Source organism: Schistocerca serialis, chromosome 5, assembly GCF_023864345.2.
Source record: "Schistocerca serialis cubense isolate TAMUIC-IGC-003099 chromosome 5, iqSchSeri2.2, whole genome shotgun sequence".
Classification (NCBI taxonomy): Eukaryota; Metazoa; Arthropoda; class Insecta; order Orthoptera; family Acrididae; genus Schistocerca; species Schistocerca serialis.
This window is the reverse complement of record NC_064642.1, coordinates 371,956,578-371,979,152: the sequence shown is the minus strand read 5'-3', so window position 1 is coordinate 371,979,152 and position 22,575 is coordinate 371,956,578. Positions and strand designations below refer to the sequence as shown.

Sequence of the window (22,575 nt, the reverse complement as noted above, 5' to 3'; positions counted from 1 at the left end):
AGTTACAAGAAGTTACTTCAACCTTGATCTCATAGCATTGGGAGGTTTAGGTGTTCTACGTGCTTCACCCAAGACTGGTGTCACAAACTGGTCCAGTCTGAGGGTTTGACATAATGTCAACATTGCTGCCCAGTGGCCTACTTGATTAGCACTTCAGTAGAGCTAGCATTTATTGCCTTGGCAGGGGCCAGAAAAATTTTACAATTTGTGCGCCAAACTTTTTCATTGCATAGCACACCTCCCCTCTATCAAAAGATTTGTCCTGAATCTTCCAAGGTAAGTCCTTTACTACATTTATTACTGTGCTGATGGGAACACCCGGCCTGCACGATGAGCTGTCCCCCAAGGGTCATTCCATGTAATCTCACACGTGGTGACAAGGTGACCATTTCAGAATTTAGTCATATATGGCACATGGATACAGTACAATGAGTTCCAGGAACATGATATAACCAAGCATTTTCAGTCACTGCTACTTTCTAATGAAGAGAATTCCAACATACAAAAATGGGAGCACTGCTGCTATGGAAGCTCATAAAAATGCCTTGTGGGAACAGCTGCAGGTCAGACAGAATGTGGCTTTCATTTACCATGAGATTGGATACACAAGGCGTATTTCCCTGGCATCAACTGGATTTAAAGATGTTGAGATTAACTGCATGCCTACTGCTAATCACAATTTCTTTCAGGCCCAATAGGAATGGTGCTGTTTGGGGGCCCTTCTCCAATGTTATATGTAAAATGGACATCCCATCCTTACGCAGACGCAGTCCACAGCTGTATAAACTTGATAATAAATGCTATGAAGAAAAATCATACCTCTCACCTTTAAGTGAACTAATTTCATTTTTGCATCAAGATATCAAGAAAAACATAGTTATATGCAAGGTAAAAGAATTTTAAAAATACATTTTCCTTCTTTATATTTGAATTTGTTTATGAAACTGTTCTTTGCAGAGTTTTTATACCTGTATATACCAGTACACATTTAAAAAGTTATTATTGTCTCTCACTATTGCTTGCATCTTTTCTGTTTCACTGAAGTTATCTTTTTAAGTTATAGTGAGTGAGGGATGATTGTGCACCGAAGCTGACTAATTCATTCCACAGAAAAGACAATTAGTAAATGCAACATATACATTGCGAAAAATGATTGGTAACTGTTTTCACCTCTCACCTGTTTACTGTTTTGACCACAGGTCAACCACAAATATTTTAGAAACAATTTTTCCAGGAATACAAATGGTAGACACACATACACATACGCGCACACTCATGCAAATGCAACTTGCACACACATCTGCAGTCTCAGAGAACTGAAAACACACTCAGTTTCAGTTCTGCCAAAAGCTATAATTGTGCGAATCTTTTTGTTGTACCTATCGCGACTCAGCATCTCCGCTATATGGTGAGTAGCAACTTTCCTTCTCTGGTATTGTTACATTCTTGGAAAATGATTCGCGTACTGTCATTATATCATACCTGCACTAGTAACATACAGAGGAGAGAGCTCTCAACTGATGTCCATTTGCCTTGAAATATTCTGTAGCTCTTCAACTGGAACATCATGTGCATTGTATTTCAGCTTTTGAAACTAATATATAGGGAACAAATATACCATTGCACATTATTTTCCACAATACCCCTGAAATATTTTTGTGCCCATGACGGTCTCTTCATTGCCATCAATATTCACTAGCAGTACTGCATTCTGTACAGCTCAAATGAAATGACCAAATTTTTGCTACATTTTGTTTCGTGCTGCAGGTCTATCAATTGCACAAATGCAGGGTTTACTCTATGGCTCAGCCTTTTGACCCCTTCTGCCAGATGTTGACCTTGGACTGAATCCCACAAAATCAATGTCTGAAGTGTGTTTACATATGTCTGTTGAAGCATGCTTTGTGTAAGGTATTACGATGTTTTTCAGATGTCCTCTTTCATATCTCCTCCCTACTGTCAGGTCCATGGCACAGTTTACATTCCTCTTGCAATGAAATTTTTATCAATGCTATCTATGTCATTTCTGCTTATTTCTCCAGGTATTAAAATTGTAATATAAATGGTGCTCCGATATAAACTTACTTACTTAAAGCATAAACTATAATATTCAAAATGTTCCTGATCTGTATACTATATGCTCAGCTTTGTAGAGTCGGTAGACTTCTGACAACTAAACAGTTGGGGGTCTTGTATCCAGCCATTGCCACTTCAGTGATTGAATTGTACTGTGTACACCAATACCATTGCACTCAGGTTGTTCCTACTAAAATAAGTGCTTAAGCAGTTACTGATGCAGTATTGGCACCATCTACAACCCCTCCTTTGCAAGGAGAGCTCAATATATGGAGTTTGTGTAAATGCTCCGTACAAACTATAGGTACAGTGGCTGCATTGTGGAAGAAATAGGCAATTACAATATCTCCTGTGTTCTTTGTTACATGGTAGTCCATGCCGGGCACAGCATCCTTCATCATTTTCACCACATCTCCATTCATTAATGAAGAAGAAAAAGTTTATGGACTACTTATATCACTGTGGAGGAAGGTTTTTCCTTTTTGCTTAAGTACTTTTAAAGTGTGACTGCCAACACAATAGAAGCATACTGTAAGTTGTGACACATGCTGTAATAATAAAAAGGCAGACAATTACAAATGAGTTTTCTTGGCTATCTCTATTTTGTAATGTGTGGCATGATACAAATATTAACTATCCAAAAGAAATAGACAGTTTTATGAAAATCATTTTCAGTCTACCAACACTGTGCAGTTTGGCATATTGCACTTAACAGCATGGCTTTCATTTTAAGGTTCATATTGTCATATAACCACAACCAAATCCAAAAGGAGAGTCATCAATGGAGTACAAAGCATAACACTGAAAGCATATACGTTTCACACATCAACATCCAGACAGAACAGAACTGCCTCCTAGTTGGAGAGTGCTGCTATTCATGCATTATAATATTCCTGAATAATACAAACACAAGAAATTTTGAGAACCTTGCAGACAAGATGAATACTGAATATTTGTTGATAATCAAGACTTGATCTGGCAACCCGCAGCAATCCAGCAAGTGGCACAAAACACTACTCCACACAGCATGCAGCACAGCTAGCGACAATATTGTGGTAATTCAGTTATGACAATTTTGCAAGTTTGGTTTTACAGACATTGCACACTTGTTGATATGTAAACAACTTGTGTTTACATAACCATATTGTAAAGTGGCTTATCAAATTTGCAACAAATGAAGTGATACCAAATAATTGTGAGTTTATGTAAAGTTTTTATCTTTTAAATGTTGTTTTCTTCTTATTTGTCATACCTTTTAATCTTCTCTGAATACCAGCATCTTGGCAAACATGCATAGCACAAAAACCTTTTGAAGCTTATCAAGAAATTTAAAACCAATTACAGGTCAATAAAATGTCAGAAGATAAAATGTTTGAAGTGTGGTATGTTGCAAGATCACAAATATGCATGGACTCTGCTTGTAAGACAGTACTATGGTTCTTCTGCATGTCCCCAAGAAACAAAATTGCCACATGGGGGTCTGGAGAAGATATTCACCAGTACTGACAGTCTCGCAGAAATTGGACAGGAGCATATGATCTGTGCATGTAAGCTGCCAGCTCGGAGAGTTGTCACTAGTTTCACTGCTTCTCAAAATGTATGATTCCTAATACATTGTCAATTGAAAGCATTTCTGCAATTTCTGATGCATACAATACACAGCCCATGGTCTTTGAATGCAAAGCACATGGATGACAGACTGGTGAAAACAACAAACCTCACCTGACATGTTCACCTTTACTGTAGATATCATGCTAATTATAGGATTTACTCTCTCTTCCAGAGCAACACAATATATTAAGTCAAGAACCAACATGTTGTAACAGAAGAATCTGTTTATAAGCTATTTACATTACCATGTCACTTTTTCGGCACTCTGTGTTTCTTCTGCAATCTTCTACATATGCCTATTGCTTGAGCGAACTTTGTTCAGCTTATCTGGCTGCAATTTTATAAAGTTTCCCTATCTAAATCCACATTTTACCTAATTGAAAACTTCCTCTTTCTACACTGGATTCTTAATATAGGTTTTGAATTCAATTTTGTTGTTCTATGCCTTTTCTTGTTCCAATGTAGACATCAGTTCACAATGGGTCAAGTTCAACTGATACGCACCCCTCCCTCCCCCCCCCCCCCCTCCCACACACACACACACACACACACGAGGGCACATTTAATTGCATTTAATCATTTTCTCAAAGTTTATTGTGGTGTAGCGAATTCCAGAACTCCACCTCGAGTAAAAAATTGAAAGCAGTACCTGCCTGCCTTTATCAATAACGGGCACTACTTGGATAAAGAAAAGTGTGAAGTTTCAGCTGAGAAGAAAGTGCTTTGAATTATATTAAGATACGAAAATATCTCTTGCAACTCAAAACTAAATGTTATGTACAATAATTTGTATCATCAATAGTCGTCTGTTCAACACTTCAGGTACCTACACTGTATACAACATTCGGGAAGTACCGAAGATTAAAATATAAATTGGAAAAGAATGATAACAAATCAATTAAATTTTTATTCACCTTTTATTCTAAGAAATTTTAGGAGTGATGGGTGCTTGGTTTCATAAAAGCTAAAGCCTTTAAAACTTCTGTAAAACTTGCAGTAAATTTATTATTTTTTTATTTCACATGTATTATCCAATTAATTTATTGCAGGCAATTATCCTGCCAAGGGGTTGGCATGTATTGTAACTCTGTTTATCCTTGTTTCTGTTAAAGGTTTGTAATTTTTAGGGTTTACTGGCAACTTCTCTAATTCATCCAGTGCCTCAAATCCATCAATAACCCTACAACAAAAAAACATAGAATTCTCATAGTGAAATGGGGAAGAAAAACAAAATTTGGTTTATTGGTTACAAATTGTGGTATAGAAGGCAATGGAACTTACTTTCCAAAGATGGTGTACTTCAAATCCAGGTGCGGCTGGGCAGCATATGTAATAAAAAATTGGCTTGCATTTGTGTTTGGACCATTATTTGCCATAGATACAATACCTCTAGTGTTATGCTGTTCAACAAAAAATACAGTGACTGTGTAATTGCAAAAGTAAAGAAATAACAGTCAATGTATAACAATTAGAAAAATCTGCAACAATTTTATGACGGCAAAGACATCAAAGTACCTGTTTCAATGCACTAAGTCTTAAAAAGATTGTAATTGCTTTTCATTAAATATACTGCACAAATAAGAAAATCAATGAGGTACCAGATAAGTTCTGCTACAAGGTAAATCTCTCTCTCTCTCAAATGGCATGAATTAAGATTTGTTTTAAGCAGAAAAAAAACTTCACTTGGAACCCACCGAATGACCAAGGGAGGTTTTTGCATGAGAACATCCACAACATTTGAATGGTCGTCAATTTAATATTCATTATCCAAAATCTAGAAAATAATTTTCCAAGTTAATGAAATGATACACAATGACAAAGAAACAGGCCCTCCATGATGTTAGTATAATAGGACAGCCATAGACCACAGCAACAAATTCTAGCAAGTCTATATGTGTACAGTTGTGACTGATATTGAACATCAAACCACACAGTAATCAAACAATGGAAAAGCCAGGATTGAATGTAACAATATTACGAGAAGGAAAGTTGTTACTCACCATATAGTGGAGATGCTGAGTTGTAGATACACACACAACTGCAGTCTCAGGCAACTAGAACCACACTGCGAGCAGCAGCACCGGTGCACGATGGGAGTGGCGACTGGGTCGGGGAAAGGAGGAGGCTGTGGTGGAGAGGGGCAAGGATAGTACGGTGGGGATGGCAGACAGTGAAGTCCTGCAGGTTAGGTGGCTGGCAAGGGAGAGGGGGGAGCAGCATTAAAGGAGAGAATTGGCCGAAAGCTTTAAATGTGAAAATATTTGTTGTGCCTATCTGTGACTCACCATCTCTGCTATATAGTGAGTAGAAACTTTTCTTCTCATTATATTGTTACAAACCCCACAGTAAATAACACCATCCCTTTGTTGGCAAAAAGATGACATGTTTTAAGCAAAATCCAGTGATTATAGTATACTCTGTTGCCATCAAAGTGTATATATGGAATTCACTCCACTGAGGCCATCACAGTGAAGTTCTATTTGGCATGTTTATGAGACTACAGTAAAATGTGAGAGACAAAAGCCTGAGTGAAATAAAAACTAAAATGGGTTGGTTATCTCTACAATGAGCCTCCAGATAACTCACTTTTTGTTCAATGAGAATATGGAACTCCCTCACTCTGACTTAGCAGTTTGTGATTTCTCTCTTTACACCAAATGTAATTCTTATTGAATGTGTGGCTATTTCCACTGAAAACACAAATGTAAACAACAGTTATTACACATGCTACTAGTAATGTACTTTTAAAAGTGCTTTCAACCAAACGAAAAACAGTCTCATAGTTGTAGACTATTCTGAAGTGATTGTTTTGAAGATGTCGAGTATTTAAAGGAGTTCCCCTATTTTTGCTACAAAGCGCAAGTTTTGGGTATCTACATCTACTACTATACCCTGCAAACCACAGAGGGTACATCCCATTGTACCAGTTATTAGGGTTTCTTCCCATTCCATTCCATTCACATGTGGAGTGTGAGAAGAATGACTTGTTCAATATCTCTCTGTGTGCATTAAATGTTCTAATCTTATCCACATGATTCCTATTTGAGACGCATAGGGGTGGTTGTATGTTCCTAGAGCAACCATTTAAAGCCAGTTCTTGAAACTTTGTTAATAGATTTTCTTGTAATACTTTATGTCTATCTTCAAGAGTCTACCACATGTTCCTTCAGTATCTCTGTAACACTCTCCCATGGATTAAACAAATGTGGAACTATTCATGCTGCCCTTCTCTGTACAAGATGAATATCCTCTGTTAGTCCTATCTGGTATGGGTCCCACATACTTGCATAATATTCTAGAACCAGTCAAACAAATGATTTGTAAGCAATCTACTTTGTAGACTGATTGCAGTTCCCCAGTAATCTACCAATAAAATGGAGTCTACCACCTGCTTTACCCATGACAGAACCTATGCGATCATTCCATTTCATATCCCTACGAAGTGTTACACACTGGTATTTGTACAAGTTGGCCGATGCCAATAGCGACTCATTGATTTTAGAGTAGTCTAAAATTTTACATTTGTGAACATTTAGAACACACTGCCAATCTCTGCACCATACTGATAACTTATCAAGATCAGACTGAATATTTATGCAGATTCTTTCAGACATAATTTATGGTACCTTTCCTCAACAGGCTCTACAGTCAGTCAGTCAGTGAAATATATTTGTTGTGCTATGTATGTTTGCAAAAAGGCAGATAAAATGGAATTTACCAACCCCTCAGCACATACAAAAAGTGCCTGAATACCATTTGCAACAGCACCTGAGTAAACTGGACTACAGACAATCATTCCCATGTTGTACTTGTGTACTTAACGTTCATATTCTTATGTGACAATTACAATAACAAAATTACATTTCTAATTTGCTCAAGATGTTCAATTTTTACTGCGAGAACGTAGTATGAACTCTGCCTACCACACCCTCCCTGCCTCTTCCAACGCACAATTCCTCTGTTCAGCAAAGCTGTAAAGTTTAATTTTGCTTATAAATGAAAGAGACTAGATTGATGTGCTTACCTCGCACTATTTTAGGTATGTGTGTGCTCTTTTTTGTGATTATTCATGGCAGTTTTTGGTTCATTGGTTGGGTGGAGGTTAAGTGACTAAACAGTGAGGTCATCAGTCACTTGGTCCATGGGTTATTCATTTGCAGTTAGTGATGTCTGCCAGGGAAGCGTTATGATGAAAGTGTGTATGGGCAGTAAAACTGAGGCACTTAAAGCAATAAAGATGCCAGATAAAATAAGAAGAAGAAGACGGAGAAGTATATGGGTATAAGTCAGAGCAGATGATGATCCCGCAGAGCTCATCCACAGTGAGAGAAACCCCATCCACAGCTGACTCCTGCCAAATCGATTAAGGAAGAAGACAGTTACAGAGTAAAGAATGCCTTTTAGTTGGGAAGTTCTGAATGTAAAAAGAGAGAAGGCTAAAAATGTAATGAGCACCAGATGTATAATCAATAATGACAACAAAATAAGAGAAATATGTTATGCAGCAGGTGGGTTTCCACTACACTCTACATATGACAGGATCTGTCCCATCAAGAACTGTTCCACCCCTGATACATTATAGACTAGATGTTAAAGAGTACCCACAATTCCACAGTGTTACCCCTGAAATGGAAAACAGGGTGAAGAAGAAAGACTCAGGCTACACCTAAAAGCCATTAAAACAGGCTAAAAGAGGGATGAAAGAGGCAGCATGCAAAGGAGGCAGGTTAGAGGATCCTCCAGACCCAGCATGCAGTGGGAGTTGACCCAACCCCGAGTGCCCCACCCCCTGCCATGAATATAGTTTAAAATTTTAAACTATCTAATAATAACTGAGAACCAGTTCATCTGTCCATGGATTGGCTGCCAATATTAGTGGCACAGAATCTGCCAGGTGGTGGCAACATTCCACCAAGCTATGAGGTACTGTCTGTAATGCTCCGCAACCCCAATATTTGGGGGGGGGGGGGGGGGGGGGATTGGCTCATTATTTAAAATAAAACTATGAGTTAGCCTGGTACAATCGATGTAGGAGGGAGATAGGATAGGGGATTCCTTCCAGGAGGAATGGAAGGAGAAACACCATGCAGCAGTAGTTGAATAGAGGGGGCAGTAGCCGACCATTTACTATTTCATCTCCGAATGAGCAGAGGCTTTACGTGCACCCACAAATCTGCATCTAGGAATATTAAAGCATATACATAAAAAGACAACTGTTCAGGTAGTAGAAGTAAGGTCAGAGAGAAGGTAGTGAAGAGCAGATATCACAGTGTGACAAGAGTAACTGTGACCAATGGCTTAGAGGCTGTTCACTGAAATTTAAAATGCAGTCAAGGGAGGCTTGTTTTATAAAATGTGGATCTTTGTTAATGCTAATCAGTTTTTGCAAAAACTCCATGTTTCCGGCTATAAGTGTTGTTCTTGATTGGCAGGTGATGTAAACACATATTCCACCTATCCATGGTTTAAGTGGTCAGTAAAATGAGACAGTAGCACATTGATACTCTAGGAAAACTGAAAGGAAAAGACACTGTCTTCTGGTAGGTCTAATCCATGATGTGGAAGAATCCCATCTGCAGCTATCGAGCATGCAGCGTGCAGTCATCTGCAGGTGTGGCTCACATCAGTACCAATGACGTTTGTCACTTGGGTTCTGAGGCCATGCTGAGCTCATATGAGTGGCTGGCAGAAGTGGTGAAGATTGTTGGCCTTGTGTGGGGGGTGCAAGCAGAGTAAACAGTGTGCAGCATAGTTCCCAGAATTGATTGGTGTCCTTTGTTCTGGATTCAAGTGGAGTGCCTCAACCAAAGGCTCCACTGATTCTCCATCAAGTCTATGCTGCAGATTTCTGGATCTGTGTTATGGGGTGGAGAATTGTACAACTTGGCTTGACACATCAGACTGCATTACACAAAGGAAGCAGCTACTTGGGTAGCAGAGTACTTGTGGAATGCACAAGGGGTAATTCTGGCTAGGTGGTAATTTGAGATCCTCTGGTTGATATGCAGAGAGTAAAACCAAAATCACACCAAAATATGGAAACTGGAGACTGCTGCACTCTAAGTTCAAAAAAAGAATGTGCATGTGATGACAGGCGAAAGTTAGTAGACATCTGATCGACTGTAAAAAGATTGATGCATAAAGTATACAACTACCACTGTCGTAACTCAGTGAAAGATCCTGCCAAGATCCAGAGAAAATTCTGGTCCTACATAAAATCGCTATGTGGAACGAAAGCTTCTATTTGGGCACTCTATCAGTCTGGGAAGGCAATAGAAGAAAGCAAAAGAAAAGCCCAAGCTTTAAATCTTGCATTTAAGAAAACATTCATGCAGGAGGATTGTACAAACAAAGTTCTGGAAACATAGAGAAGTATGAAGGACGTACACTCCTGGAAATTGAAATAAGAACACCGTGAATTCATTGTCCCAGGAAGGGGAAACTTTATTGACACATTCCTGGGGTCAGATACATCACATGATCACACTGACAGAACCACAGGCAACAGAGCATGCACAATGTCGGCACTAGTACAGTGTATATCCACCTTTCGCAGCAATGCAGGCTGCTATTCTCCCATGGAGACGATTGTAGAGATGCTGGATGTAGTCCTGTGGAACGGCTTGACATGCCATTTCCACCTGGTGCCTCAGTTGGACCTGTGTTAAGAAGAGTACAAAAACAGATCCGCAAAATTACAGACCAATATTCTTAATGTCAGTTTGCTGAAAATGTGTTTAACATATCCTCAGTTCAAATATAAAAATTTTCTTCAGATAGAGGAGCTTCTGTCCACAAATCAGCATGGGTTTAGAAAGCACAAATCATGTGAAAATCAGCTTGCCCTTTGTGAACCATAGATGAAAGGCAACAGGCAGAATCCATAGTCCTATATTTCCGAAATGTGTTTGACAAAGTGCCCCAATAGAGACTGTTAATGAAGGTAACGAGCATGCGGAGTTGGCTCCCAGATATTTGAGTGGTCTAAAGACTTCATAAGTAACAGATTTCAGTAAGCTGTCCTTAGGGGTTCGCCAGAGAAAAGGGTACTGCATATACAACAATAGTGCAACCCATTCTTCAGTACTGCCTGAGTATTTGGGATTCCCTCCAGGTCAGATTAAAGGAAGACATCAAAGCCATACCAAGGTGAGATACTAGATTTTTACCAGTAGGTTTGATCAACATGAGTATTATGGAGCTGCTTTGTAAACTCAAGTGGGAATCTCTGGAGGGATGACAACATTCTTTCGGGGAGCATTATTGAGAAAATTTGGAGAACAGCTGCTGGGAGTCCCAATTCCCTAGGAAGACAGGAGTTTACTCAGCATATGTGGGCAGCTAGCAGCACTGTGACAGCTACTTTGAAAAAGCCTCATGCTGTTATGTAATACTTCAAACAAAGCATTTATGCAACATTAGACAGACCACTATAGGCTTTCTATATAGCCTAATGGCAAACTCAGGATACCTCTAATACAAATATCAGACTTATGAGGAATTTATTGACAGGAAGTGCAAAATGGCTAAGCAGGGATGGCTAGAGGACAAATGTAAGGATGTAGAGGCTTATCTCACTAGGGGGTAAGATACATACTGCCTACAGGAAAATTAAAGAGACCTCTGGAGAAAAGAGAACCACTTGTATGAATATCAACAACTCAGATGGAAACCCAGTTCTAAGCAAAGACGGGAAAGCAGAAAGGTGGAGGGAGTATATAGAGGGCCTATACAAGGGCAATGTACTTGAGGACAATATTATGGAAATGGAAGAGGATGTAGATGAAGATGAAATGGGAGATACGATACTGCGTGAAGAGTTTGACAGAGCACTGAAAGACCTGAGTCGAAACAAGGCCCCGGGAGTAGACAACATTCCATTAGAACTACTGACGGCCTTGGGAGAGCCAGTCCTGACAAAACTCTACCATCTGGTGAACAACATGTATGAGACAGGCGAAATGACTCCAAGAAGAATATAATAATTCCAATCCCAAAGAAAGCAGGTGTTGACAGATGCGAAAATTACCGAACTATCAGTTTAATAAGTCACGGATGCAAAATACTAACGCGTATTCTCTACAGACGAATGGAAAAACTGGTAGAAGCGGACCTCGGGGAAGATCAGTTTGGATTCCGTAGAAATATTGGAACACGTGAGGCAATACTGACCCTACGACTTATTTTAGAAGCTAGATGAAGAAAAGGCAAACCTACATTTCTAGCATTTGTAGACTTACACAAAGCTTTTGACAATGCTGACTGGAATACTCTCTTTCAAATTCTGAAGGTGGCAGGTGTAAAATACAGGGAGCGAAAGGCTATTTACAATTTGTACAGAAACCAGATGGCAGTTATAAGAGTCGAGGGACATGAGAGGGAAGGGAGTGAGACAGGGTTGTAGCCTCTCCCCGATGTTTTCAATCTGTATATTGAGCAAGCAGTAAAAGAAACAAAAGAAAAATTCGGAGTAGGTATTAAGATCCATGGAGAAGAAATAAAAACTTTGAGGTTCGCCGATGACATTGTAATCTGTCAGAGACAGCAAAGGACTTGGAAGAGCAGTTGAACGGAATGGACAGTGTCATGAAAGGAGGATATAAGATGAACATCAAGAACAGCAAAAAGAGGATAATGGAATGTAGTCTACTTAAGTCGGGCGATGCTCAGGGAATTAGATTGGGAAATGAGACACTTAAAGTAGTAAAGGAGTTTTGCTATTTTGGGGGAGCAAAATAACTGATGATGGTCGAAGTAGAGAGGCTATCAAATGTAGACTGGCAATGGCAAGGAAAGCATTTCTGAAGAAGATAAATTTCTTAACATCGAGTATTGTTTAAGTGTCAGGAAGTCATTTCTGAAAGTATTTGTATGGTGCGTAGCTATGTATGGAACTGAAACATGGATGATAACTAGTTTGGACAAGAAGAGAATAGAAGCTTTCGAAATGTGGTGCTACAGAAGAATGCTGAAGATTAGATGGGTAGATCACATAACTAATGAGGTGCTATTGAATAGAATTGGGGAGAAGAGGAGTTTGTGGCACAACTTGACTAGAAGAAGGGATCGGTTGGTAGGACATGTTCTGAGGCATCAAGGGATCACCAATTTAGTACTGGAGGGCAGTGTGGAGGATAAAAATTGTAGAGTGAGACCAAGAGATGAATACACTAAATAGATTCGGAAGGATGTAGGTTGCAGTAGGTACTGGGAGATGATGAAGCTTGCACAGGATAGAGTAGCATGGAGAGCTGCATCAAACCAGTCTGAGGACTGAAGACCACAACAACAACAACAACAACAACAACATGAGGAATTTATATTCTTGAGTCCAAGAATTGGTTGGTTAGTAGTTGGAGTTTAAAGGTACCAAACTGTGAGGTCATCAGTCCCTTCAACCTATATGAATTTAACCATGAAAAATCCTCAGAAGAATGATAGAGAAAGCAAATCCTGAGAAGCCAGATTAGATGCATGATGCAATAAGACAGAGATAAAATCAAGGAGAAGCAGGAGGGGAATGAGAGGGGGCAAGGTGCAGGAGGGGAATGAGAGGGGGTAAGGTGGGCGAGCCGCTGACCCAAAATGCAGTTAAGAGGTCCCCAGATCATGGTATGCTGTGGGAGAGAGACCCTCTGGATCTTACCAACACCACTTCACTGTCCTTTACTGCAAGAAAAAGAGCACCACAGATAAGATGAAGTAATTTTAGAAAAGATAAAAAATTAAAAATGGTAAACTTAAAGGAACAAGGAGAATAAAAAAGTGGGAAGGGTAGGGGCCAGGCCACACCACTGAGCAAGGGCTACCATGGGAACCCTGGCCCAGAGCAGGCGAGGGGTGCCCCTCCAAACCCTCAGGGGGTCAATGAGCCTGAAGTGCCCAACTCACAGATATGAGTAGAAACCACCTTCATGGGTGAAACCTAAAACCAGGTCAGCTGCTTTGGAGCTGTCCGCTAGCACAAGAGAGTGTGTCAGGAATGTTTAAAGGCTGCCACAAAGTAACCAAATTTGGGCAGTCTCATAGGATTTGGGCCACCGTAAGGTGGGCACCACATTGATTGTAAGATGGGTTCTCACATTGGAGAATGGGACTCTGCATCAGCCGAGTGTGGCCAATGCACAGCTGACGGAGGACAGTGGATTCCTTACAAAAAGTGCGAAGGGACGACGGCCATATGGCCGTGGTTTCCTTTATTGCCCTCAGTTTGGAGAGTCCAGGGTGAACCATTCCGAGTTCCAGACATCCAAACAATTGATGGCATAGGGTTGATCGAAGGTCTAGTTTTGGGAACTCCATTTCCAATATTGGCTTCCTGGTAGCCAACTTTGTCAAGTGGTTGGCATGTTCATTCCTTGAGATCCCAAAATGTCCAGGGGTCCAAACAAAGACGACTGGCCATCCAGCTTGATGGAGGACAGAAAGAAGATCATAGATAGTCATGACCAATGGACAACGAGGGCAGCACTGGTCTATAGCACAAAGGTGACTCAGGGGTCACTGCAGATTAGAAGCATCCTATCAGTGCAAGAATGAGTACAGCAAAGGGCTCGTTTGATGGCCACCAATTCAGCAATGAAGACACTGTATCCATTTGGCACCGGGTGTAGTTCACTGCACACTGTGTGTGTGTGTGTGTGTGTGTGTGTGTGTGTGTTTTGCACAAGCTCACGTGTGAAAAGCAGGAAGCAGGTTTGTCCAACGACCGTTGAGATGTTGTGTATGCCACCTCCAAACCAGGAAATTCATCAAGGACAGCCAGGAACAGGTGGCAAAACACAGTGGGGTCAAATGAATTTTTGAGTTCAAAGGGTAAATTGAGACAGATTCAAGGTCGGGGTACATGCCGCAGGGGCGTACACAACTGATCACTGACAAGATGTGATGGAGGGAGAATTGGAGTTCAGAGTAGAGACACTGACAGTTTGAATGCTTAGGGGAGATGAAAACATTATAACATAACTGAGTAGCTCTTGTTGTCACCTGATCCATAGTGGATGGACCCCAGACTCCGTGAGTAGGTTGTTCATAGAACTAGTTTGAAAGGCTCCTGTTTCAAGTCAGACCCCACAGTAGTTCACTGGGTACAGCAAGCACAATGCTGAGAACGATTCCAAACAATACGCCAGACTCCTGTAATCAAAATGGGACAGTATCAGGCCTTAATAAAGCTGCAGAAAAGTAGTGCAGTCTACACAATGGCCGGTGTTACTAAGGCAGCAAAATGTACTAAGGTGTAGCCAGCGCCTCTGCTTAAATGGCGAAGATGGGGGAGCCACGTAAGCTGGGTGTCAAAGACCAGTCCCAAAAAGAAGTAAGCCTCCACCGCATTGAGTAATTGGTTGTCGAGGTAAAGTCCTGGTTGGGGATGAACAGTAAGACAGCGACAGAAATGTATGATGTCAGTCTTGGCAGCAGAAAACTGGAAGCCGTGGTTGAGGGGCCATGACTGCACCTTTCATATTGTGCCATGCAGTTGGTGTTCTGCAACACCTACACTGTTGTTGTTGTTGTTGTTGTGGTCTTCAGTCCTGAGACTGGTTTGATGCAGCTCTCCATGCTACTCTATCATGTGCAAGCTTTTTCATCTCCCAGTACCTACTGCAACCTACTTCCTTCTGAATCTGCTTAGTGTATTCATCTCTTGGTCTCCCCCTACGATTTTTACCCTCCACGCTGCCCTCCAACACTAAATTGGTGATCCCTTGATGCCTCAGAACATGTCCTACCAACCGATCCCTTCTTCTGGTCAAGTTGTGCCACAAACTTCTCTTCTCCCCAATCCTATTCAATACTTCCTCATTAGTTATGTGATCTACCCATCTAATCTTCAGCATTCTTCTGTAGCACCACATTTCGAAAGCTTCTATTCTCTTGTTGTCCAAACTATTTATCGTCCATGTTTCACTTCCATGCATGGCTACACTCCATACGAATACTTTCAGAAATGACTTCCTGACACTTAAATCTATACTCAATGTTAACAAATTTCTCTTCTTCAGAAACGCTTTCCTTGCCATTGCCAGCCTATATTTTATATCCTCTCTACTTTGACCATCATCAGTTATTTTGCTCCCCAAATAGCAAAACTCCTTTACTACTTTAAGTGCCTCATTTCCTAATCTAATTCCCTCAGCATCACCCGACTTAATTAGACTACATTCCATTATCCTTGTTTTGCTTTTGTTGATGTTCAACTTATATCCTCCTTTCAAGACACTGTCCATTCCATTCAACTGCTCTTCCAAGTCCTTTGCTGTCTCTGACAGAATTACAATGTCATCGGCGAACCTCAAAGTTTTTATTTCTTCTCCATGAATTTTAATACCTACTCCGAATTTTTCTTTTGTTTCCTTTACTGCTTGCTCAATATACAGATTGAACAACATCGGGGAGAGGCTACAACCCTGTCTTACTCCCTTCCCAACCACTGCTTCCCTTTCATGTCCCTCGACTCATATAACTGCCATCTGGTTTCTGTACAAATTGTAAATAGCCTTTCGCTCCCTGTATTTTACCCCTGCCACCTTTAGAATTTGAAAGAGAGTATTCCAGTCAACATTGTCAAAAGCTTTCTCTAAGTCTACAAATGCTAGAAACGTAGGTTTGCCTTTCCTTAATCTTTCTTCTAAGATAAGTCGTAAGGTCAGTATTGCCTCACGTGTTCCAGTGTTTCTACGGAATCCAAACTGATCTTCCCCGAGGTTGGCTTCTACTAGTTTTTCCATTCGTCTGTAAAGAATTCGTGTTAGTATTTTGCAGCTGTGACTTATTAAGCTGATAGTTCGGTAATTTTCACATCTGTCAACACCTGCTTTCTTTGGGATTGGAATTATTATATTCTTCTTGAAGTCTGAGGGTATTTCGCCTGTTTCATACATCTTGCTCACCAGATGGTAGAGTTTTGTCAGGACTGGCTCTCCCACGGCCGTCAGTAGTTCCAATGGAATATTGTCTACTCCGGGGGCCTTGTTTCGACTCAGGTCTTTCAGTGCTCTGTCAAACTCTTCACGCAGTATCGTATCTCCCATTTCATCTTCATCTACATCCTCTTCCATTTCCATAATATTGTCCTCAAGTACATCGCCCTTGTATACACCCTCTATATACTCCTTCCACCTTTCTGCTTTCCCTTCTTTGCTTAGAACTGGGTTTCCATCTGAGCTCTTGATATTCATACAAGTCGTTCTCTTATCTCCAAAGGTCTCTTTAATTTTCCTGTAGGCGGTATCTATCTTACCCCTAGTGAGATAGGCCTCTACATTCTTACATTTGTCCTCTAGCCATCCCTGCTTAGCCATTTTGCACTTCCTGTCGATCTCATTTTTGAGACGTTTGTATTCCTTTTTGCCTGTTTCACTTACTGCATTTTTATATTTTCTCCTTTCATCAATTAAATTCAATATTTCTTCTGTTACCCAAGGATTTCTACTAGCCCTCGTCTTTTTACCTACTTGATCCTCTGCTGCCTTCACTACTTCATCCCTCAACGCTACCCATTCTTCTTCTACTGTATTTATTTCCCCCATTCCTGTCAATTGCTCCCTTATGCTCTCCCTGAATCTCTGTACAACCTCTGGTTCTTTTAGTTTATCCAGGTCCCATCTCCTTAAATTCCCACCTTTTTGCAGTTTCTTCAGTTTTAATCTACAGGTCATAACCAATAGATTGTGGTCAGAGTCCACATCTGCCCCTGGAAATGTCTTACAATTTAAAACCTGGTTCCTAAATCTCTGTCTTACCATTATATAATCTATCTGATACCTTTTAGTACCTCCAGGGTTCTTCCATGTATACAACCTTCTTTCATGGTTCTTAAACCAAGTGTTAGCTATGATTATGTTGTGCTCTGTGCAAAATTCTACCAGGCGGCTTCCTCTTTCATTTCTGTCCCCCAATCCATATTCACCTACTATGTTTCCTTCTCTCCCTTTTCCTACACTCAAATTCCAGTCACCCATGACTATTAAATTTTCGTCTCCCTTCACAATCTGAATAATTTCTTTTATTTCATCATACATTTCTTCAATTTCTTCGTCATCTGCAGAGCTAGTTGGCAAATAAACTTGTACTACTGTAGTAGGTGTGGGCTTCGTATCTATCTTGGCCACAATAATGCGTTCACTATGCTGTTTGTAGTAGCTTACCCGCATTCCTATTCATTATTAAACCTACTCCTGCATTACCCCTATTTGATTTTGTGTTTATAACCTTGTAGTCACCTGACCAGAAGTCTTGTTCCTCCTGCCACCGAACTTCACTAATTCCCACTATGTCTAACTTCAACCTATCCATTTCCCTTTTTAAATTTTCTAACCTACCTGCCCGATTAAGGGATCTGACATTCCACGCTCCGATCCGTAGAACGCCAGTTTTCTTTCTCCTGATAACGACATCCTCTTGAGTAGTCCCCGCCCGGAGATCCGAATGGGGGACTATTTTACCTCCGGAATATTTTACCCAAGAGGACGCCATCATCATGTAATCATACAGTAAAGCTGCATGCCCTCGGGAAAAATTACGGCTGTAGTTTCCCCTTGCTTTCAGCCGTTCGCAGTACCAGCACAGCAAGGCCGTTTTGGTTATTGTTACAAGGCCAGATCAGTCAATCATCCAGACTGTTGCCCTTGCAACTACTGAAAAGGCTGCTGCCCCTCTTCAGGAACCACACGTTTGTCTGGCCTCTCAACAGATACCCCTCCGTTGTGGTTGTACCTACGGTACGGCTATCTGTATCGCTGAGGCACGCAAGCCTCCCCACCAACGGCAAGGTCCATGGTTCATGGGGGGGACACCTACACTAGAGGAGCAAAAATCATCAGCATACAAGGAGGGTGACACTCAAGGCCCCACAGTCACTGCTAGATCATTAATCACCACAAAGAAGAGAGGGACACTTAATACAGGGCCCTGCAGAACCCCCATTCTCTTGGATATGGGGGATACTGTGGGTAGCACCAATTTGAACCTGGGAAGCACAGTGCGACAAGTTCTGGAAAAAAATTGGACAGTGAGGGTTCTCTGATTTAGTTTCGGCAACTGATGGAGATCTTTAAGCCTTATGACCAGCAGCCTGGCACAAGAAGTGGGACAAGTGTGATGTGTGTCTGGGTGGGTGAACAGTATCAGCGTCCCTGGTGGGTGGGGAGTCATTGCTCCCAAAGTAGGTGTGGGGGAAGCAGTCCCCCTCAACCATCAGGGGGACATGTACAGCTGTGCAGCCCTGAGGGCTTGCTGTAGGAGCTATGACATGCAAAAGTACTGTCTGCAGAGAGGGCGTCATCATCATAGTAGTTGTGTATGATACTGTCATGCAGGCAGGATGTAGATGCTCATACTTTTCCTTGGCCTCTTCGTATGTCACTCTGTCCTGAGTCTTATTTTTGTATTTTTTTCTCTCTGGAAGACAATGCAGTTTGGTGAGCAAGGACAATGGTGCTCTTCACAACTGACATATATATGGGGAGGGGGGGACCACAAGGCACATTGGTGTGCAACAGTCGTCCACAATCCCTACAGACTGGGCTGGCATTGCAACACAAAGACATGTGTCTGAATTTCATTCATTCAATGCATTGCAAGGGGGGGAGGGTGCACACAGTTTCACACTACGTCGATGTACCATCAATTTGACCTAATCAGGCAATGAATCGCCCTCAAACGCTAAGATGAAGGCCCTAATAGCAATCTTATTATCCTTTGGTTCCCTATGGACACACAACAGACGAAGTGCACACCTTGTTGCTGCAAGTTGGTGCATAGTTCATCACCACACTGCAAGAGGAGATCACAATGGAAAATGATGCCTTGAATCATGTTTAGATTATCAGGGGGAGTGAGAGTCAGCTTGTCACAAGCAAGCAATACCTGAGACTGGGCAGGGGATGCTGCTTTAATCAAAATTGACCCACTCTTCATTTTGAGATGACTGCAACTTCCCTAAAGGTGTCCTATATTGTCTCTACAAAGAATAAAGGCTTTGTAGCCAAAAAAGAATACTTATCTGTTGTACAAACCTGGTATTGAGGGGAGTATTTCTCTGCTTGTTGCTTTGCCATACGTTCCTCCCATGACGTAGCCAGGGAAGGAAACATTTTGGGGTCGTATCTCTCTGCGTTGAATGAGTTCTTTCCTTCTGAAGAGATTGCTGGGACCAAGTGACCACCACCAAGAGAAAGCTTCATCTGCTTCATACGCGAGTCATGTGCCATGGTGCCAGCCACTCCAAATGTGGGCTGGTGCCACCCAGCCTCAGCAGCGGCTACCTGGCCAGTAATCCATTTCTCATAAACCCCATGACCCAGTCATGATGGGCACATACTCCATGGCATACATGGGGATGTTTCAACTTAGACCTCAACAGTGCAATCTGTGTGGGGTCAGGGGGCTACAATCGTGCAGGAACTTGACAGCCTCCCCCACAACTGGATGGCTACCGAGCCAGGTCTTGGGCATACTGCCTTATTGGAAAAGAAGGGTACTAAGATGGAAAGGCAAAAAGGTGGAAAGGACACCACACTGGAGGACCTTTCCTGCATGATCTGCACTCCTGAAAAATTTGTAAAAGTGGTGGCATATCAAACCTAACAATGGGGACTATGTATCTATTAATGAAAAGGTGTAGAGAGCGTTAGAAGTGAAATGGAAAACTAGGGTCCTAAATCATGTACAAGGTCCAAGTGGAGTCTACACCAGAAAGACCACCCAATGGAAAGGCAGAAAGGGAAAGGGATAGTGGAAGTACAGGAGTGCAGCACAGAAAGAAAAGTGGAGCTGCAAAGGCTGGGGCCCCATAGTAGCCAAGCGTGTACTGACAAAAGAGTTATGAGCCCTGTGGGAACATTCCAAAATTTCTAGTAAATTGTTGGAAGAGTGGTTATATGAGGTGGTTTTTTTTAAGTATTCCCTGTCTGATGTCAACTGGCAACCTGTTATAGATTTCAGCACCACAATATTAAACACCATTCTGAACCCTAAGAGGGATGAGTACTCTATATGGAAATAATTTCTACTTCTAGTATTGAGGTTATAGATTGCCGAGTTCATCCTAAATTCACTTGTTATTAACCAAAAGTACCATTAGGAAGTATATGAGGTGTGGCGGGTTAAAGTATCAAGAATTTTCATTTCTCGGAAATAATTTTGTTTATTCATCCACATTAATGTTATCTCCTTCAAAGTAGTCCCCATTAGATATTATACACTTATCCCAGCACCTATTCCAATACCTGAAACACATTTGGAACCCAGTCTTTTGATAGTACTTAGCTCTTTCAGAATTGCATTTTTAACCTCCTAACTGATTATCCCAAGATAACTCAGGTTAAACTGTTTTACTGAGAAATACTGGCCCGAGGTAACTCAGGCCTCCAAATTTCATGCACCCCTGCACAAATATCCTGATTATAAAAACTAGTTTCTTTCACTGTTGCTAGTTAGTATCAGCATCCAGATACGATTGTTTTGATTCATTCTGTTACCACTAGTTAGCATTTTTTTTGCAGTTTTTTGCCACAGTGTAGTACTACTGGCTTGTGCTTGTGAATTTGCTGCAGCAGTACCACATTGTTTCGTAGCATTTTGGTGCAGTTGTTGCAGTATTACGTCTGCTTGCAGTCTTCTATAATGAATATTGATTGTTCCAGTCCAGAAGAGCAGTGGGAAGACATCCCTGTTTTGGAATCTGGTAATGTCTCTTTTGAACTTTCATCAAGTGAGGGGGAATGTGAGGGAGGCACAGATACAGATTGGTGTCAGGTGAGATTGTGATGTGGTTAATCAAAATAATGATAGTGGTCCACCACAATTTCCATTTATTGCTAATCCTGGCTGTATGATTCCTTCTGCCAATGAAGGACTTGAAATACCTGACCACTTTTTTTTTATAGGGGTTTGATGGAAATGATACAGGAGGAAACAGCTAAATACACGCTGAAGAGCCAAAAAGACTGGTATACCTGCCTAATATCATGTAGGGCTCCCGCGAGCATGCAGAAGTGCTGGAACACGACATGGCATGGACTCTACTAATGTCTGAAGTAGTGCTGGAGGGAATTTACACCAATAATCCTGCAGGGCTGTCCATAAATCCATAAGAGTACGAGGGGGTGGAACAGCACATTGCAAGGCATCCCAGATATGCTCAATAATGTATGGCGGACAGTGGAAGTGTTTAAATTCAGAAGAGTGTTCCTGGAGCCACTCTGTAGCAACTCTAGTTGTGTGGGGCAACACATTTTCTGGCTGGAATTGCCAGAAGTCCGTCAGAATGTGCAATGGACATGAATGGATGCAGGTGATCAGACAGGATGCTTATGTACATGTCACATCAAGACACATCACATCAGGGTCCCATATCAATTCAACGGCACACACCTCACACCATTACAGAGCCTCCAACCAGCTTGAACAGTACCCTGCTGACATGAAAGGTCCATGGATTCATGAGGTTCTTTCCATACACGTATACGTCCATCCGCTCAATATAATTTGAAACGAGTCTCATCCGACCAGGCAACATATTTCCAGTCATCAACAGTCCAATGTCAGTGTTGATGGCCCCAGGTGAGGCATAAGGCTTAGTGTCATGCAGTCATCAAGGGTTCCTTCGATTCCAAAAGCCCATATTGATGATGTTTCGCATGCTGAGACTTGTCGATGGCCCAGCCTTGAAATCTGCAGCAATTTGTGGAAGGATTGCACTTCTGTCACACTGAACAGTTCTCTTCAGTCGTCGTTGGTCCCGTTTTTGCAAGATCTTTATCCGGCCGCAGCAATGTCAGAGATCTGATGTTTTATCGGATTCCTTACATTCGAGATACACTCATGAAATGGTTGTATGAGAAAATCCCCACTTCATCGCTATTTCGGAGATGCTGTGTCCCA

At 41.4% G+C, this 22,575-nt stretch overlaps 2 protein-coding genes across 3 annotated transcripts in view; one reads left to right on the top strand and one right to left on the bottom strand.

Annotated features, from left to right (window-relative positions):
* The first annotated feature begins 313 nt into the window (after positions 1 to 313).
* LOC126481945 (uncharacterized) lies at positions 314 to 2,583 on the top strand. The gene is made up of 2 exons (XM_050105903.1): positions 314 to 888; positions 2,449 to 2,583. Exons 1-2 carry the CDS (start codon positions 508 to 510, stop codon positions 2,581 to 2,583), a joined length of 516 nt encoding a protein of 171 aa, XP_049961860.1. The 5' UTR covers positions 314 to 507.
* Positions 2,584 to 4,667: 2,084 nt separating this feature from the next.
* LOC126480702 (peptidyl-prolyl cis-trans isomerase-like 3) overlaps positions 4,668 to 22,575 on the bottom strand; it is a 52,154-nt gene continuing 34,246 nt past the window's right edge. The window contains exons 4-5 of one of the 2 annotated variants that reach the window (XM_050103948.1): positions 4,969 to 5,003; positions 4,668 to 4,867 (exon numbers count right to left, since the gene is read on the bottom strand). In XM_050103948.1, the coding sequence (XP_049959905.1) occupies positions 4,741 to 4,867; positions 4,969 to 5,003 (162 nt within the window). In that variant the 3' untranslated portion in view covers positions 4,668 to 4,740. Of the gene's footprint in view, positions 4,868 to 4,968; positions 5,088 to 22,575 lie in introns of both variants that reach the window. The other variant, XM_050103947.1, reaches the window with a different exon arrangement.